General features: G+C 46.3%; 3 protein-coding genes across 8 annotated transcripts; 2 read left to right on the forward strand and 1 right to left on the reverse strand.

Moving 5' to 3' along the window:
- Positions 1–84: 84 nt before the first annotated feature.
- ears2 (glutamyl-tRNA synthetase 2, mitochondrial) lies at positions 85–3,910 on the forward strand. 4 transcript variants are annotated; one of them, XM_057034824.1, is made up of 10 exons: positions 85–486; positions 742–897; positions 1,033–1,222; positions 1,338–1,488; positions 1,568–1,889; positions 2,007–2,115; positions 2,355–2,508; positions 2,763–2,893; positions 2,980–3,115; positions 3,452–3,910. In XM_057034824.1, the coding sequence occupies exons 1-10, from the start codon at positions 363–365 to the stop codon at positions 3,512–3,514; spliced, it is 1,536 nt and encodes a 511-aa protein (XP_056890804.1). In that variant the 5' UTR covers positions 85–362; the 3' UTR covers positions 3,515–3,910. The 4 variants fall into 4 exon arrangements, with proteins under 4 accessions (XP_056890804.1, XP_056890802.1, XP_056890803.1 ...); XM_057034822.1 differs by having other exon boundaries at positions 3,496–3,910; XM_057034823.1 differs by having other exon boundaries at positions 94–486; positions 3,499–3,910.
- Positions 3,911–4,411: 501 nt separating this feature from the next.
- LOC130526835 (ADP-ribosylation factor-binding protein GGA3-like) lies at positions 4,412–10,368 on the forward strand. 2 transcript variants are annotated; one of them, XM_057034804.1, is made up of 16 exons: positions 4,412–4,570; positions 5,371–5,455; positions 5,718–5,793; positions 6,447–6,545; positions 6,722–6,845; positions 6,955–7,055; positions 7,143–7,223; positions 7,314–7,451; positions 7,706–7,910; positions 8,001–8,144; positions 8,234–8,301; positions 8,378–8,484; positions 8,966–9,126; positions 9,205–9,371; positions 9,459–9,569; positions 9,737–10,368. In XM_057034804.1, exons 1-16 carry the CDS (start codon positions 4,528–4,530, stop codon positions 9,845–9,847), a joined length of 1,821 nt encoding a protein of 606 aa, XP_056890784.1. In that variant the 5' UTR covers positions 4,412–4,527; the 3' UTR covers positions 9,848–10,368. The 2 variants fall into 2 exon arrangements, with proteins under 2 accessions (XP_056890784.1, XP_056890785.1); XM_057034805.1 differs by lacking the exon at positions 5,718–5,793 and having other exon boundaries at positions 4,431–4,570.
- A 39-nt stretch (positions 10,369–10,407) lies between these two features.
- Positions 10,408–18,609, reverse strand: LOC130526809 (cAMP-specific 3',5'-cyclic phosphodiesterase 4C-like). 2 transcript variants are annotated; one of them, XM_057034756.1, is made up of 17 exons: positions 18,143–18,609; positions 16,634–17,386; positions 15,810–15,944; positions 15,104–15,231; positions 14,850–15,026; positions 14,722–14,761; positions 14,480–14,550; positions 14,175–14,337; positions 14,011–14,104; positions 13,766–13,923; positions 13,586–13,684; positions 13,316–13,480; positions 13,095–13,194; positions 12,842–12,996; positions 12,597–12,719; positions 12,310–12,492; positions 10,408–12,227 (listed from the first exon to the last, which is right to left on the reverse strand). In XM_057034756.1, the coding sequence occupies exons 2-17, from the start codon at positions 16,673–16,675 to the stop codon at positions 11,307–11,309; spliced, it is 2,754 nt and encodes a 917-aa protein (XP_056890736.1). In that variant the 5' UTR covers positions 16,676–17,386; positions 18,143–18,609; the 3' UTR covers positions 10,408–11,306. The 2 variants fall into 2 exon arrangements, with proteins under 2 accessions (XP_056890736.1, XP_056890735.1); XM_057034755.1 differs by lacking the exons at positions 16,634–17,386; positions 18,143–18,609 and adding an exon at positions 16,106–16,548.
- Positions 18,610–19,037: the final 428 nt, after the last annotated feature.

A 19,037-nucleotide genomic window follows, 5' to 3' on the forward strand; every position in this document is an offset into this window, starting at 1 on the left:
ATTCGCATTATACTAAGATGATTGATTGTAACCTTTCAATATTTTTGCCCTCAAACTAGATTGCTTTTCAGAAGGGGACTCAGCGGAGCTGAAATATTGGTGAAGGTGCCAGGTTCCTCCACATGGGGGCAGTGTGCGTTCCGACATTTAACTCCACTTCCGGGAACATTTCGCCGAAGAACTGTGTTACAAAATAGTTTGAAACAAATGTCTCCCAAGTTCGTACTCTCACCTGGTGCGCAGGAGACATCGAAACATCGGGATTAATAATCATATTGTGCTGTTGTGTGTGAAAATGGAAGTTATATGACCGGCGCATATTGGGTGACTGCTGTTAAGCTAACCACCGGAAACTACCGAAGATGCTGTTTCCTCGGAGATGTTCTCAGTGTCTGATCTCTGTCACAAACAGACACGCTGTTGTTCAAAGATCCTGCTCCACGATTCAGGGGGAGGTGAGGGTCAGGTTTGCACCCAGTCCGACAGGTTAGTTCAACACTACACAGCCTGTCCTGTACGGTTATTTAAAGGGATCTCATGTTGCTGTCATATGATTGTCCTTTATTTACCTCAGATTGCCGCTATTTGGAAATTACCATGCACGTTTACAGCTCAGTTTTATTTCCTCACCTCAGAATTAAGCCCACAAAGTTATTTAGTTGTGAGATATTTGCCTTTTTGCCTCACTGTTGCATGACATTAACTCTTTGGGTCTCTGACAGGTTCTGTTCTGTGTTGCAGGTTTCTTACATCTTGGAGGCCTCCGAACTGCTCTCTACAACTACATCTTTGCTAAGAAGTATGGAGGCTCATTCGTGCTGCGACTGGAGGACACAGATCAGAGCAGGCTGGTGCCTGGTGCTGCAGAGTCTATTGAGGACATGCTGGAGTGGGCAGGTGAGAAACACTACACTTTAGAAATGTTGTTAAGGTCACGAGTATAAATATTATCTAGAAGCAAAATGGCTGTAAAAAATCTTAAGATGATATACGTGTTTAGAAAGCCCAGAATATCTTTTCCTTCATCTGCAGGTGTGCCTCCAGACGAAAGTCCTCGTCGAGGCGGTTTATTTGGTCCTTATCTGCAGTCTCGGAGGTTAGACCTCTACACGCAGGCAGCCCAGCAGCTTGTTGAAAGTGGAAATGCATACTACTGTTTCTGCAGCTCTCAGAGACTCGAGCTGCTTAAAAAAGAGGCCTTGAGGAGTGGCCAGACACCGAGGTGACTCCACATCATTCACATTTTATACTTCTCCTTAAACTCAGACTTTAATGGTGCATAGAGAGATATTGTGAAAAGATTATTTGGATTGAAAGCATCAACTTTTGTTTCTCAGGTATGATAATAGGTGCCGTCACCTCCAGCTCATACAGGTCCGAAACAAACTGGATCAGGGACTCCCACACGTGATCAGGTTTCGTCTGGAAACGGGTGTTGAACCATTCCAGGACATGATCTTTGGTTGGAATCATCACGATGTGGCTCAGGTCAGAGCTGAACCGCTGTCATACATACGTTATGATATGGGTTTAGTAACTTTAAATCATCTTTATCCCATTTTCTTAGGTGGAAGGTGACCCAGTGGTGATAAAAGCTGATGGATATCCCACCTATCACTTGGCTAACATAGTAGATGATCATTATATGAAGATTAGTCATGTGCTACGGGGGTCAGAGTGGCTCATCTCCACCTCCAAACACCTCCTGATGTACCGTGCTCTTGGATGGGAGCCTCCCACCTTTGGACATCTCCCGCTTCTGATGAACAAAGATGGCAGCAAACTTTCCAAACGACAGGGGGACATTTTCATCCAAAGCTTCCAGCGAGACGGAGTCCTTCCAGAGGCCCTGCTGGACATTACAACCAACTGTGGGTCTGGATTCAGCAGTGAGTGAAGAGAACCTTAAAGGAGAGAGAGAAACCACAAAAAAATGCATGTGCCTGTTGTTTCATTTGGACTATATTTTAAAACCAGCTCATTTTTCTGTTTCATCTGTTTTCCAGCCCACCGAATGGGGCGGAGGATAAATGAACTTATCTCTGAGTTTAGTCCGTCAAAGATCACAACACATTCTGCTCTGTTAGATCTGGAGAAGCTGCCTGAATTTAACAGGTGGGTCAAAATTCCTTTGGATCAACAAAGGGAGGGGGACGTCTCTGCTCCCACATATAGACATTGTTAGAAATAGCAATTTTAGCTGCAAGCTCAGTGTCACTGTGAAGATATGCGTGACAATTACTGACCCAGTGCTGTGTTGTCATGTGAAACATACTGAATGACATGTGACTGCGACAAGCTTTGAGTCAACATCAGCATGTGAGTTGCGTCACAATGAATACTTTCTGGGGCAGAATTCACCTGCAGCACCGTATTGAAAATGAGGAGCAGTGCCGGTCGCTGATCAGAGATTTGCAGGGACAGATCAAGCAGACTTTTACAACAGACATCCAGGACGACGGAGTAATACAGGAGCATTACATCAAACGGGTGCTGCAGCTGCGTAAGGTAACCATAACAACACTTTCGATCAAATGTGTTATCACAGCATCAATATTTTGAATCTTGGTGATGAGGAGTAACTCTCAATTAACAAAATTGGATACCTTTTTTGCATCCAGTGATACCCAGATCATAAAACATAAAAGTGTGACTTAATTTTCCCCCCATACCATATATTTTATTTAATTCTAGCCCACTTCCCTCTACTTCAGACATAGACTCCACGTCTCTCCAGTAACACAACAATCCTCTTCCCACAGGGTCACATATCCTCCCTCAAGGAGCTTCTAACTCCAGTTTACTCGTACCTGTGGGTGCGTCCTTCCTTTTCCAGCCAGCAGGTGGCAGCACTCACATCAGAGGCCCAACACATTGGTTCATTAGTGTTAAAGTATGTTATTTAAAAGGATTGTGTAATTTTTTGGTACCTCTGTAGAGTACATGTTAAACAGGATGACGATCACCTCTGTATTACAGATTAGTATCTGAGAGGGGGGAGGAGCTGGCCTTGGATCAGCTCAGTAAAGATTTGAAGACTTTGGCGAAGCAGACTAAAATCACCAAGCACAGGGAACTGATGAAGCTGTTACGCCTGGCTCTCAGCGGTCTGCAGGTACTCTTTCTGTTGACGCAGTCGCAGTAATGTGATGTTGCCGTTTAACCTGGAATTTCACCTTCAGTTGACACAAACCAGTTTAGTCCCTCATAAATGTCCATGAGACGGACTGATGCTGACCTGAAGTGATGGCACTTTTAAAGTATTTTAAAACCACTCTGACTCTCTGGGGGACTAATCACGTTCTTCCTCTGTTTTTTATTTTCATTTCTGCAACTTTAATGACGAAGCTAAAAACAGAAAAAGCATGACCAGAACCTTCCTTAGTCATTCTTCAAATGACTTCCTCCTGGAAGTGACTGATGATTGTTTTTTCCTTCTATGGTGTGATAGTATCACTTCACCCTTCCTCTACTGATCAGTGGTTCTCTGACCAGCAGCAAGGACCGAGTGTAGCTGAGATGATGGTGTGTTTGGGCCCTGCGGAGATCTACCATCGCTTCCAGAATCTTCTGCGGGTGTGCGAGTCCAGTTAGTTGGAGAATTGCAGGCCAACGGAGACCCGACACAAGCTGGAAGAGCTTCATGTGAAGAACCCCATAATTATTTTATTAAAGAGACTAAAACTGGTTCTGGACTCTGACACTGGATCAGCACAGAAAAGCTCTTTAGTCTGTTTTATGCAAATATGTTTAGTTTTTTTCTCTTTTTTTTTTAAAATAAACCACAACAGTTGGGCTGCAGAGTCACATGAAGCATGAAGATGGTTAAAAGTGAAATTCACCTCTGACAAATTGATTTGCATCGGGCCAAAAGGAGCGCGAAGCCGATTAAAGAATTAAAAAGTCAAAACTTTGATAGAACATTTGTTTTTCCTGCATATTTTCTGCGAGGGATGACTTATTTGTGTGATTTGGGGTTGTTTTGCAATCAGTTTATCATTAGATTCCTAACTTTGATGTAATTTTTAGTTAATAATGGGTCATTTCTAATTTAACGCCACCATCAACATGCTAGTTGTGAACCTCACTTATCGTCTCCCCCAAGCTGGTGTTTGTTTGTTTGTTTGTTTGTTTGTTTGTTTAGCAAAACGACTCCAGAAGTTATTAACTGATTTTAAAATGAATTTTTCAAAAAGTAACGGGATATTCTTCCCAGGTTCGATGCCAAGGGGCTTTGATCATAAAGCAACTTACATAAATTAACATAAATTACTAGGTTGCCTGTATTTATGCTCCGCTACTGACACAAGTTACTCACGTTAGAATTTTCCAACTGTCATTAAACCGACGCGTTTATTCGCTGGGGGGGGGGGGCGCTGCTTAGTGGGTCAGGAGTGTGACTGGCGGAGCGTGAGTGTCACATGTCGACACGCGCCGACGGCAGTTTGACACCTTCGCGTTCCCGAGGAGGCACGCGCGCCCTCGGCCGAAGATAAACTCCGAACCGGCGGCCAGATCAGGAGCTCCATGGCGGCTGCGGACGGCCAGCAGACTCTGGAGTCGTTGCTCTGTAAGTCAAACGCGCCTTTCTCCCATTTTCTCCCCGTTTTCGCGTTTTTCCTCTGATATAACGTTCGCGAACTTTGTTTATTTCGCATTATCCCGCCATCACGCCGTTTTCCGTCCTCTTAATCTTCCTTCTTAATGTAATATTTTAGAGATATTTTGGATTTATTTAATATAGTTACAAGAAAAAAGTTTGCCTTGGTGCAGAAAGTTATCAACAGGAAGTTGGTTGCACCACGCGCGCCCCCGATCAGGCGCTCTAGCGTTCTGGATGTGCGCGCGCGCCGGCAGCTCATTTGTAATTCATTTCAAACTGAAGAAATTTTCAGAATTATACGTAGTTATATAACCATTAAAGCCTTATGATGAGGTTTTCTAACAATGTTATGACGTTAAAGTGTAGTATTCAGCACCTAAATCATGATGTACACGTTTAATGCAGAAGGAAATGGAGATACTGATAATACAAGAACTTCCAAATCTTTGTGAGACTTGAATACTTGTGTTCCATCAAAGACAGAAGCAGCTTGATGAAACAGTTTTAGAACTTGATTAATTCTTCTTTTTCAGATTCACAGACAAGTTTTTTTTATTATTATTTAGGGTTCAAAACTTAAAGATGTACTTGTGATCAAATGCTCTTATAGGGAAATAGTTTTTGATGATGGAGTGTTAATTTTCACTTCCTCATTAAGGTGTTCTGTGTAACATGTTTGACACACTTTGGCAAATGAGGGTAATTTTAGTTAGTTGTTTTTTTTTGTTGTTTTTTTAAATGTTTCTATGATGTTGCTGCTGCTCCAGGCCAAATTACGGACCCAGCCAATCAAGAGGACAGATGGGACTGCATCCAGAGCTTCTACCAGCTTGTGAACCAAGAGACTGATGGGTAAATTTCAGTTTGTGGCTTATTTGCCTGGTTAGAAGCTGAGCTGAAGACTGCCGCCTTCTGTGACACTAACTTTAATGCAACTCTGACATTTAAGAAAGAGTACCTGCACAACCACATTATAGTTACAGCTGCTCTTAGACCCATCCCACAAGAGTTAAAAGGAAGCTGTGTGTAAATGCAGTGTGAAACCAGTTCCGCTTTGGCATCGTTCTCTTTGCGCTTGCTGTCTGTCAGTTTTAACCCTTATTTCTGCTTCCAGTCCTCAGGCTGCTATACATCTGCTTTCCCATAAAATCCAATCACCACAGGAGAAGGAGGCTCTGCAGGCGCTTACTGTATGTAATGGGGATCCTCATTTACTCATTTTTAAATTTGTCTGTTTTAATTAAGTTAATCTGTGCTGGTTTGAGGAAATAACTGCCCACTACCTTCTAACGAGCCACATTTGTTATGATTACATGCAATTTCCCCCCCATGTCGGCTTATATTGCCTCTTTATGCGCACAAACATTCACAGAAAACAGGGTTTTGCTTGTCATGTCGGCCGCAAAGGGCACATATGACTTCCTAAGGTGCAGCCTCAGCGTGATTCACTTGAACTGGTCTCATGTCATCAGGGTTCCTTTTGATGGCCGCGATAATCGTTTATTTCTTCATTGATGCAGTGAGGCAGCATTGTCTGAAGGCCGAGTTGGGACATTGTTTGAAAAGCTGTGACTAACTTTCCTCACATGGCCTGAGTGAGTCAGCATTTAAATGTGCTGTGACGCCACACATTTGACATTCATCCGTCTGTTAAAGCCACCGTACCTTCTCAGTTAACTGATGTACAGAGTTCCTCATCGTGTGACATCTACGGTTAACCAGAAACGTGCAGTAAGAAAGTCTGCTGCCTCTGACTTTGCAAGGAAACCCTAACTGATGCTTTCACTTTCACTTCTCGAAACTTGAATCAGCATTGATGGATTGTGATTTTGGTGCTTTCCAGCTTCTGGAAGCATGTATGAACAACTGCGGGAAGAGGTTCCACGGAGAGGTGGCCAAGTTTCGATTTCTCAACGAGCTTATTAAAGTATTATCACCCAAGGTAGGGGACGGCCCAGAGGCTTCTTTAATGATCAGAAGACAATTTTAAGATGATTTTTAACAGGCATTTTAAAGGACAGCCATTTATTGTTGGGCATTGAGATATACTGAGCGGTTCTAACTCTGAAACGTGGTTATCTAAGTGTTAGCACTCACGCGGTTGGTCTTTCTCAACAGTACTTTGGCGCGTGGACATCACAGACAGTTAAAGACAGGGTGACGGAGGTCCTCTACGGCTGGACTCTGTGGCTTAAAGATGAACCCAAGATAAAGGAGGCCTACAGCATGCTCAAGAGACAAGGTGTGGATCTCTTGTGATTTTTGTTTTTGAAGTAGAGATTAAAAAATGGTGTTTAAAGCCTGCCTGGGACAACATCCTGCAGCAACTCATGTCTGATTTTGTCCTTCAGGCATTGTGGAGAAAGACCCCAAACTGCCTGACACAATAATCATGGCACCTCCGCCACAACGAACCACACAGTCTGTCTTTGACCAGGAAGACAAGGCCACGGTGTGTGTGTGTGTGTGTGTGCGTGCGTGTGTGTGTGTGTGTGTGTGTGTGTGCTTACCCCTCCTAAAATGTATTTGTGTATTTTAGCTTTTAGCCAGGTTATTAAAAAGCAACCGTCCTGAAGACCTGGAAACAGCCAACAGACTCATAAAGAGCACCCTTAAGGAGGTAAGAAGCTGCGGCGGTGACACGTCACCCGTGCCCAACCTGCACCCGAAGCTTTTTATTTATTTATTTCTGTGCGATTGTACGTTTTAGGAACAGGAGAAAGCTGAGAAAGCTTCAAAGCGTGAGTCAACCTTGAAGGAGGTGGAGAGCAACACCAAAGCACTCAGAGGGTTATTGGACCAGCATAAAATCAGTGGAACCTTGTTAGATTTGAGTGATGATGTGAAGGTTTGTGCTTCGAGGAAAAAAAAACAAACACTGAACACGCTGTCTCTGTTGCCCCCTCTGTCGTGTTAAGCAGATTCCTCCAATTTTTAAGTTAAAATTCTGCCACAATTTTCAGAGTAAAGTGGCCAGAATATATGAAACTCCAACGAAGAAGGAAAATTTAGATAAAACACAGTGGAAAAAAGTAGAATAAAATGCCCAAATACCTTAAAATTGCTACATACTTTGGATCCTAACAGTCTCTTTTGCTCTAGACTGTGTATGAGCGCTGTGATCGGATGAGGCCCACCCTGTTCCGCCTCGCCAGCGACACCATGGACGACGACTTGGCTCTCAACCAGATCCTGGAGGCCAACGACGAGCTGACGCTTGTCGTAAATGCCTTCAAAGAACAGGTGGGGAGAAACGCTGGAAGAGAAAGAAGTGGGAGTGAGGAAGAAACGGAGGCTAAAACCAATGGTATGGTTTTCCCTGACAGAACACCTTGACCTCGTGGTGAATTCCAGCCTGTTCTGCTTAAGCTGATCCTCTTTCCTCTTTTTTCTGCAGCTCCGACGAGCACCAGAGAGATTAAAAGCTACCGCCTCATCGACTTCTCAGGACTGGACTCGCCGGAGACGCTCAGAAAAGCTGACTCGCCAACACCCGTCTTTCCTCCTCTAATGGAAAATGACCTGGATTTTAACGAATTAGGTTGTTCAACCTTTACGCACTGTTGTTCTTTCCTCTTCACAGCCCCGCTCGTCTGTCCTAAACTAGTATTTTTGTGCTCTGAAACACAGACTTTGAAAACGGGCTCACGAGGCCGTCCGAAGGAACGCCGAAATCATATTACGAGGAATTAATACAGGTGGAGCTGAAGCGTGGAGACAGACGGTTAAAGTTTAACCGAGTGTGTTTAACACAATTTATCGTTTTTCTGTCAGCTCAACGCCGACTTCCAGGTGAAGAGTTCTGAACAGAATGGAGGGTTGGTGCTGAGGTCCCGTGGATGTGGAGAGCACTGTCCAACCTCAAACGGCACTAGCGATCGGTGGGGAATCAATCAGGTCTTGATCTAATCTGTAGTGCTTTTAGACTGAAAATCTAGCCAAATACCTGGAAGGACGTGCAGGGACGCTTTCAGAGGAAGATGCACGAAGATGTGCGAACAGATAGCTTATCGAAGTGGACGCCTGAGTCGCGTGATGGGGCAAATGTGCGACGGGTGGTGATTGCAATCTGGTGATTTAATTCAATTCGACTCATCTGCGTTCGCTGAACCCGCCCGCGTGGCGCGTTTGATGAAAGGAGTTTCACATCTTTAACATTTAAAAAGAATAACGATCCAGATCAGATTTTATCAGGCTTCCAGGAAGAATGTACAGCTGACAGCACGCAAATGTAGCAAAAGTTAAAAAGTAATAATTAACTTGGAGGCAGCAGTTTGAATTACTATATCACTGTTCCTGCTATTTCTTTAAAATGATAAGCTTTATTTGTTTTTTTATCCGTATCGTTGCTTCCTTTGTCAGGTCTCTCCCTCAGAATCACCAGTTTACAGGCTTTGAAGCTCCGTCTATGCTGCAGAAAGATCTTGGGCAGGTCTCAGGATCCCCGCGGAGGTCAGAGCACAAACCGTGTCCTTCAGGTGAACTGAAGAACATCTTTGTCCCTTTGGAGTCCATCAAATCCAGTATGTAACACAACTGAAGGTCCGGTTTGTGAACCAGTCGGGCTCTTTGTGTTCATGTGAGGCTGCCCTCCTCCTCAGGTCACCTCGAGCCCGTCACTCTGCTCGATCGCGGCGGGATTCGCGTCTCGCTCCACTTCACAGTCTGTCCGCGGAGTCATCCAGATGTTGCCGTGCTGGTCGTGTCCACGGTGAACACATCCGCCCTCCCTGTTAAAGACTACCTGTTCCAAGCTGCTGTTCCAAAGGTGGCGCCTCTTCAGTTTAACCTCCTGACCCCTGAACCTCTGCTTGTTGGCGTGAGCTGATGTGTGATGTTGTTCCCTCGCCTGCAGACCATGTCTGTCAAACTCCAGCCTGCTTCAGGGACACAGTTAACCGCTTACAACCCTCTGCTGCCTCCTCCGGCCATCTCTCAGGTTCTCCTGCTGGCTAACCCACAGGAGGTGAGTCTTCCCTGATCTTCATCACTTTTAGTCCTCGACCACTTGGGAGGGACTAACCGATTCGTGAAGAACCGGTGCTCGTTTCAGCCTCCCCATCATCACTGGAGCTACCTGAGCGCTTGGCTCATTTGAGAGCCTCTTTTGAAATCTGCCTTCTCTCTCTGCAGCGAAGCGTGCGCCTCCGCTACAGGTTGACTCTGACGCACGGAGACCAGCAGCTGAACGAAACCGGAGAGATCGAAAGCCTCCCAGACTGGATGGCTCTGGTTGGCCACTGAACGAACTGATCTAAAATTTCCACCCTAGTGAGAAAGAAAGGTTTCCTCCGGCTCGCTCCTCACAAAGTGCAACCAAAAACAATACATGAACAGACATTGACATTTACAGGCTTTTATATTTCTATCTGGTTTGATACTCGCCTCATAGTTCTCAGTATTCTGCTGTAGTTCCGGTATGTGATGTTGCTGCCTCTGTCCCCAAGTGCCTGTAATATCTACCATGTATTTATTAATGTGTTTTTCTTTGTAGGAATGCCTTCTCAGAACACTGTAAAGAAAACTGCAGAATTGTGTGTTAGCTTCATCGCATTACCTGTTTTTTACACGATAAACCTAAACTTTGCCCGGTAAACTCAGATATGATGATATTTCTTGTTTTGTATTGTAAGCCAAAAATGAGTTTCTGTGTAGAACAAATCCTCCCAACCTGCTCCTGTCTGGTCTGTGTTGGTCTCCCCACTGCCATCAGTAAAGCTGTCGGTAAACCTCACAACGGAATTAAAAGAAGTCTTGGTTTCAAACCTGCAGGTATCAAGTGACATTTATCAGAACAAAGCAGCAACTTTGTCGATCATATTTATTATATGACATCAGCAGATTAAAATACATGTTAACTATGTACATTTGTGTAACAGGGGTGTTAGATAAAGTGCCAAATACCATTTTTACAAAAAGAAAAAAGGGTTTGTGGAAGACCATCACACCTGTTACACTGGTCCCACAGCATTGCTTCACAGAAGAGGGGCCTCCTGGTTTTGCAGGACGGCTGAATTGCTCAGTGGTTTGTGGGACAGTTTTGGCACAATTCACCCGGGAATCACAGTCTGGGAGCGGTGGTGGACAAAAACTGGGTGTTTTTTTTCATTTTACGTTTTTTTCGTCTATTTCATTTCAACACAGACTGACATTGACACGTAACACCAGGTCAGTGATCTGACTGCAAATGTTTCCATGGAAACGTTCCGGATTTTTGCTCCAGCATGTGGAAGGTTAGTAAGGGAGGCTACACTTGCATCCTGACCACAAGTGGACGTTTTTGTCCTTAGGAAATATAAGACAACAGAATACACTTTCCAGACTTTTTTTTGCTTTTTTTCTCATCACTGACAAACAGGAATCTGACATTCTTCTAACAGTTACTGTTCGATGCGGCGGCGCCTTCTCCATAAACGCAACACAGACAAGATGATGGGTTGCATTTATTCGTAGGTACGTTGAGGAGCTACAAAAGGTCGGCAAAAGTTTTTTACGCCTCAGTTTTGTTTTCCTACGGCAGTGATGACGTACAGACAGTGACAGCCGGCGGTCAGGTGATGGTCTGGCCTGCGTGTCCTCAGAGCAGGTTGGATTTAAGACATCATGGAGCTTCTGCTCTTTGCCTTCTGCTGCCACCTGCTGGAGCTTTTCTGGCTCCTCGTCTTTGTGTCTATTTAATGATTCCTCAAATCGTCAAACACAACTAGCTTTCCTCTTCCTCCTCCTCTTCTTCCTCCCCTTTCTCTTCCTCCTGTTCTGTTTCATCCTCAGGTTGCGCCTCTTCCACTTCTTCCTCCTGTTTGTTTTCCTCATCCGCACCCTCTGGTTCTCCTTCATCAACAGTATCTGCTGTTTCAGCCTCCTCATCCTGAATGTTCTCCTCTACTTCATCACCTTCCACCTCATCATGATCGTTCTCCTCCTCTTTCTCCTCCACTTCTTCCCCTTCTTCTTTCTCCTCCATCTCTGCTCCCTCTTCTTTCTCACAATCTTCCTCTTCTTCACCTTGTTCTACATTTTCCTCGACTTCTGACTCCCCATTTTGCATTTCTTCTTCACCAGCAACCTTTTCCAAATGTTCCTCACTTTCTTCATCTTTTTCCAAATCCTCTTCATGGGGATCACCCTCTTCCTCTTGTTGCTCTTCCTCAGTTTTTTCATCATCTTCCTCATCTTTGGCATCCTCATTCCCCTCTGCTCCCGGTTCTTCTTCGTGGTCCTCCCCTTCCTCTTTCCCTTCCTCTTCCACCTCTCTCTCTTCTTCCTGTTCTTCTTGGAGCCCATTTTGCTCACTGTTGTGGTTCTCCTCATCCTCTTCCCCAGATTCAACATGGTTCTGTTCCTCAGCTGTGGGCTCCACCTGGCTGGCGCAGATGGCCCTCCGACCACTGCTCATGTGGATGTGGTTGTGGTTGTTGTGTTCCAGGTCCTCCAGTGTGAGTTCAAACTGGAAGCGGTCATGCTGCAGGTGTCTGTCTGGAGGAGGCGAAGGAGACTGGGGTATGATGTTCAGATACCAGTTCCGGTTCTCCTCTAGTGTGTCCAGTAGCTCTTGGGCATCTGGGTGAACCAAATCGGCCCATGTTTCCCACAGTGGATGGACAATGTAGTCGATGAAACCCACCTGGGAAAAAGAACATAAAAGAGGTCAGATGTCATTGAATCAGTATGAAAACTGTCGGTTTAAAAGTGGAGGAAATAGTGACCTGGCTCTTCTCCACTGATGCAGTGTGTTTGTCACACATGGCGCTAATCTCCATCCCTCGCTCTCGCTCTTTGTCCCCTTGTCGAAAGAATTCCTCCATGATCCTCTCTGTCCACTGCCTGTATAACTGTAGCGTCTTGGTGGGGTTGCTCAGGTCTGCACAGTGCACCATGTTCCTCAGCACCTAAAACACCAAACGTAAGTCCATGGAATGTAGAAATGCGTAAAAATAAACACGTAAATGTCCTCAAATCTTTCTGTGAACCCAGGATGAGTGCAGTGAGACACCTGTATCCGTTCTGTGTAGTGATCCAAGAGCAGCACGCCAGAGCTGGTCACCTTCTTGGTCTCCACCATGGTCTTCAAATCCGCCAGCAGGGTCATGTGTTTGGACATATCTGTGGCCAAAACCTGAGAAACCACACAAAATCTCCTTTTATGTGCCTTACTGCATCACTGAGGTAGTTTCAAACCAAGTTTTACTTCCTAAAATAATACAAATTCTGCTTTCGTCGTGGGGAGGTTTAGCTCACTATGTCGATGACGAGCTTGCGAAGGCTTTGGCGCTGACGCTTGGTGAGGTTCTGGAAGATGTCACAGTTTTCCTGGTGCAAGAGCTTGAAGCCAACCGCGAGGTGGTGGTTCTCCAGAACGGACTCATCGTTGTACATGAGGGCCAGCTCTGAGTCTGAGAGTGGACGGAAGAGAGAGGCAGCAGGGGAGGCGCTAGACCAATGAGAGTCCACGAAAATAGAAGTACAAATGTGTAGGCGTGTTTCCTCTTACTGGTATTGATGAGGAACTGATTAGAAACTCCGGGATGATCTACATCATGGATGGCTGCAGCGAACAGAGCAGCCAGGACCTCCAGATCAGTAAAAACTGCCTGAAAGGAGAACAAGGAACATAAAACTTAATGGGCTCAAAACGGCAGTTATGTTTTATTCATCCTATAATGTGGGGGTGTGTGTGTATGTGTGTGTGAGAGAGAGAGAGACAGAACATACATCAAGAGCAGGTGTGGAGAGGAGGACGTGTGTGGACTGGGTGACATCTGCAGCATGGAGGCTGTTGTGATACGCTACGTTGCTATGGTAATGGTCCTCCAGGGTCATCACATAAGTGACAAAGGTGTCGACTGGGATGCGAAACGTCTTCAGTAACTCCCGCTCCTGAGAACGCAGCGCAGTAGCCACAATTTAAAGACAGTCCCCCAGGAAAGCCCTTCAGACGAGAACTTGAGATAAAAAATATGGATGTTTTTTTATATTTTTTACCTGGAAGATGGCGTACATGATGCAGCTGAGAGGTCTGTTGTTGGAGAATTCTGCTACTTTAAAGATATTAAAGCTCCACTTGTCCAGATCTTCCAATTCCTTGTCAGAGATAACAAACATATATATTCCTGCACCAATAAGGAAACTTACATTAGAGAAAAAAAAGAGGAGCGGGCAGACCTTGGCGAGCTCGTCCTCATGGTCCGTGTTGACACCGAAGCGTGGCATGGAGGTGCTGGAGAGGCTGGAGCTGTGGGACAGTTTCCTCACCCCACTGATGTGGCTCATGGATTTATCTTTCAGGGTGGGGGACGGGATCTCTACGTCGTTCTGCTTGTCTGCAAGATGGAAGAAACACATTTATTCTCGCAGCAAAGTTGACAAATGTCACATATGGAAACACTCTACGTTCTGGTCTGCCTCACCCAAGAAAGTGCTGGAGATGTATTCGGACACCTGGTTGCCAGAGCGACTCATCTCTGACAGGTGGGACAGCTCTCTGTTCAGCATCCTCTTAAACTGGGAGCAAAAACCAGCAAAAATTCAAGCAGAAATGCTCCAAAACCAAAATAAACAGGCAAACAGGCACCTTGTTGGAGGCCATTTCGCTGACGGAGCGGTGCGTCTGGATGGTTTCCAGCTGGTCTAAACACCAGTCCAGCTCCTCCAGCGTGTCCAGTGCGAGCTGCTGGTATTGCTGGTCTGACAGCGTCGCCCTGGGACTGACGCACACGCCGGTCATGGGGGACCTCCTGAAATCAGTCAGATACCATCTGTTAGCAGCCTGCTAACAGATAACAGGTATCCTGTGGCAGATGGTGCAGGGGTTCTTTCACAGAAGTCACAACACTGTCAGGATTTGCACATACTTGAGGACATTTGAGAGACACTAACTTGACAGTTGGCGTCGACACGTTGGCCAGGATGGTGAAGTTGCTCCTCACTGATCGCAGGCTGGCCAGCACCTAAAATCAAGACATTGTCACAGCTTTATAGTAATCTCTGACCACTCAAGGAGCTGCTGTGGTGCAGGGACAACCTGCTCCTTAGGAGGAGTAACCAATAATCCTGCTCGACAGGTCAGTAAAGTGAAAAATCTACATGAGGGACAGAGTTTATTAATAAACTGAACTTACTTGAGCAAAAGGCGTGACAATGAAGTCCTCTGCTGTGTGTCTGAGAGACAGGCGGGAGGAGAAATCATTTTAAAAAAATCCTTCCATTCACTGACATTTGACATTGATTTTTTCCCTTTTTTCCTCACCCTTCACTGGCGAGGGAGTTACGCGAGACAGTCTTGGGGGACATGTCGTAGTCCGAGTCGGAGCGGTACAGGAAGGACTCTCTTCTCTGGCCCTGGAGGGAGGTGTGCAGGGTGAGGCCGGGACTCTGCGACCCCAGTGGGGTGTGACCCGGTGAGACGCCATTTTCTGCTTCGTAACTGCAGCGTGACAGAAGGGACAGAAGGTCTGAGAGGACGCTGAGGGGGGACAACTGGTGAGGTTAAACTGTGTGAACCTGTCAGCGTCTGCTTGTGTGATGGAAATGCGTGGCGGGATGTGGAGGGGAAGCGTTGTCGGTCGTGACACGTTGTTCAGAATCTCAGGTGAACGGGTACGGTCACGGGGGCGGAGCCAACAGGGGACCTGTAGAATAATAAGAAAGGGGGGGTAGATTCCTCTTTACCATTAGGTGAACTAAATTGCATCATTTTCAATATATTTATGTAATAGGGAACATTTTAGTATCTAATTCAGCATGTATAAATACTGTTCAGTCAGGGAAGAAATCAATTTAGTTATTGGCAAAGGTATATGGTGATATTTACAACATAGAGAACACAATAGACTTGCATTTAGGATGCTAATCAGCTAGCTGCACCCAGCATTTAATGTGTCTGGAGCCTCTGTGAGGAGTTAAGGACAGGGTGCCTTGAGACCTTTATTTCCTTGTTGGTCACAGAAAAAGATGCTGAATGACCTTCATCACTGTCACAAACATCCTGATAAAGGGCAAAAAAAAGATGTTCAAAAAGAGACTTGAAATTCTTTTCTACAGCTACCAAATAAAAACAGGTGCATTCCAAATGGTTACCAGTTATAACTTACAAATCTCCCATAATCAGACCAGTCACTTTGTGCATCTCTAAACTGTATTCACATTAGGAAGATTATGATCCACCCTAGAGAGCGGAATCGTTTAACGAGCCAGTTTTTTTAATCACCTGGAGACTTGACGAGAGTCTGCGGCTCCTCCCTCGACGAAGGTCGGCCCCCAGCGTGGCTCCAGACGTGTAAGATCGGCTGTAGCGAGATGACTCCGCCTTCTCTCCGGCACCTGTTAGATCTGTGTCGTTGCCCTGTGAGATCCGGGGGGGCAAGTGAGGACAGGGAGACATGTCACATGTTATATAAAGCCACAATAGGCAATATTTAGCCACATATCTAATATGATTTCTAAAAGAATCAAACTGTGCAAATATACGTTAGAATTTACGTGAGTGCGCATTTGCTCAGTTACGTGCATGTGTGTGTCTGGGAGAAGGCCTCCGTAGACAGCTCTGAGAGGCTGATCTGCACTGCAGTACCGTAGCAACAAAACACTAGGGGAATGGTAGCAGTTGCTAGGCAACAGTGCTATGTTGTTTCCATGCTGTGTTTGATGCTGTCCAGGCCCAGATGTGGAAGGTTGTCGGCGTCCCTGCATGAGCGCGTGGACACCTGCTGAACGGGTTCATGAATAATGCACGCCGTCGTGTCCTTCAACCACGATGTTACCGTTACGTGAAATTAGCCCGTTCACATGAACGGCGGCTCGTTTGCATCGAGGATGGTGACTGTGAGTGGAGGCTGCAGGAGACAGAACGTCCAGTCTGACCTCCGGGGGTTTGAGAAGAACAAAAGGAACTTTGGATGGAAGTGGCGGGCTTTGTATGACATCATAACTCAAACACAGACAGTGAAGGTCAGCTCTGGTTTCTTACTTTGAGGCGTAAACCTCTTCTCAAACCGGGCACGTAGCCCCGTTTGTCGACGCTCCCATTCTCACCTCTTCTCCGGTCACAGACAACACGCTGCGGCTCTTCTTCATTCTGATCGGCTCGTTCTGGGCCCCAGGGCGGAGCGCTCCCGAACCCAGGCAGCAGAGCAGGTGGAGAGCCAGGACAGGAGAGGTCAAAGGTCACCACAAGGTCAAACCGGGGTCAGACCGGGTCACAACCGGCCCCCATCGGAGCTGACTCAGCCAGCCAACCAGCTCGCTCCAGCTCAGTCTTCAGGTGGCTGAAGGTGTGTGTCCAACCCGAGCGAGCGCCGAAGGTGCGTCCGCGCGACCTTCCGCGGCTCCAGGTCCAGCCTGACGCGGATCACCTTTGCGTTGATCGCTGGTTGTTCTCAAACTGAAATGTGATAGAAATCCTTTAAACGATTACTCCATTTTCCTGTAAACGACAAATTGCGGGGAAAGAAAGGAACGCGGCTACATGTCGTCCTGTTTGGCCTGAAAGAGCCAGTGGGATAGATCGGCCGGTGTTCATGTTGTCAGCTTTGAGAAAAACCTCTTCCCAAGCTGTCTTAAGTATTTATCCAGCTTGGAGTATTGTTCGCATGACATTTCCAACTTGGAAACCTGGTCCCACATGAATGAATTGTTCCATTAATCAGGAATCCAGAAATGTCTTCTCAGCTTCTTCCTGTCTGGATTCTGCATAGGGAGAGGCAATAAATCCAGACATCAAAATTCCACGTCTGACTTGACAGAATCCATGTTCAAATCCATCCCAGTGGGGGTCTCTACGGGGCCCTGTGAAAGAACAGAGCAAACAGTTAGAGCGGACAAAACCATGTCCTCCGCCCTGTTCCAGAACGTTGCGTTTATTCAATAAGTCTCAGAAAAGGTGACCTGTGTCTCTAATACGACCATTCTGGGAGATATTTGCTGTTTATAAAGTGCAAAACCTCATGCATGCCGAAGAAAACACACATAGTCCCTCCTTCTGCTCAAACTACATAATTCGGGATTGGAGGAGCAGAACCTCCAGCGTGGATCCAGCTGCAGCGAAGCTCTCCGGCGTTATATAATTACTCAGAGCGGTCCGAGATGACCTAATTCCATCGGACAGGACAGATTCTGCATATCAGTGTGTTTGGGACCGGACCGATAAACACACCAGTCATCAGAACGCACACACTCTGCATAGGCACGGGAGTCCAAAAGCATCTGGGGGGGGGGGGGGTAAACAAATGCACAGTGACACAGTGACATATATACACGCACCCACACGTATGAGCGTTTCAGCACGTGCACATCATGGCCACTGCCTCGCACATGTATAAAATCCCAGCAGCAAGGCATCAACATGCAGCTCAAACACCAGCCTGCTCTTATGTTACAAAACATCCAAATGCGTAAAAACACGCGCGCGCAAGCACAGACAGTGTGGGGCAAAGCATGCATGGGGACAGCCCTGCCATCATGCTTCCCAGCAGGAGGTGAGTGACAGACACTTACGCAGACGCTCATTGTCAGCCCGCTGCGGGTAGGAATAAAAACACTCACCTTGATCGCTTCAAGATCAGGGGGAAGATGGGCTGGGCCTGGTCCTGCCTCCGCTCGGCTCCTTTCCTTTCTCCTTCTGTCTCTCTGCAGACGATCAGCGTGTCGCCGCAGCCTGAGGAAAAGGAGGGGAAGAAACGACCACACTTGGCATCTCCGTGAACATCCGCGGCTTCAGCAGCTTCTCTCCCTCCCGGTCTCTCATCTCCCCCGCCACAGTGGTCTCCCCCAGCCAACCCCCCACCAGCAGCACCGCCACATCCTCCACGGAGAAACCCATCTCCCCACCTATCCCTCCCTCCTCCCGAGCAGACACGCCGTGCCCATTAATCCCTTACAGCAGCCTCCGCACCTCCTCTCTGCATAGGCTCCAGCTCTGCATCCCAGCTCTCAACCCCTCATCAGACACACGCCGATTCTCTGCTTCCAAAGTCAGGGGTCGTTTCTCTCTTTTGTGCATACCTACACACGCAGCAGCTTTGTTGCAACACTCATAAATGGAGGGGGAAATGGATTCACGGTAGCCTTTACTCACTTTCCTCTGTTGCCCTTTTTCATGGCATTCAAGGACATTTATTACATCCAATCAAATTCTCTTCATGTTGCATTTGAAAGATAAATGTCTACACGTGTCGGGGGAAAAGGACTTTTTTATTGCTACTAGAATAAGCAGTTTAAAAAATAATTTATAAAAACTAGACGCAGGATTTCCATCAATTGTACATCAAGAGGAGAGCTGTTGGAATGTTTGATTCCTGCCTGGGGCCGCGCTGATTGTTTCCTGTTTACAAAATTGACTGAATAAAAGAGCTTCGCCTCAAAAACCCTGAACAGGCCACTAAATCAAACCCACCGATTGATTATGAGAGTCTGACCGATTAATTATGTGCGAGTCAAA

Source organism: Takifugu flavidus, chromosome 6 (assembly GCF_003711565.1).
Source record: "Takifugu flavidus isolate HTHZ2018 chromosome 6, ASM371156v2, whole genome shotgun sequence".
NCBI lineage: Eukaryota > Metazoa > Chordata > Actinopteri > Tetraodontiformes > Tetraodontidae > Takifugu > Takifugu flavidus.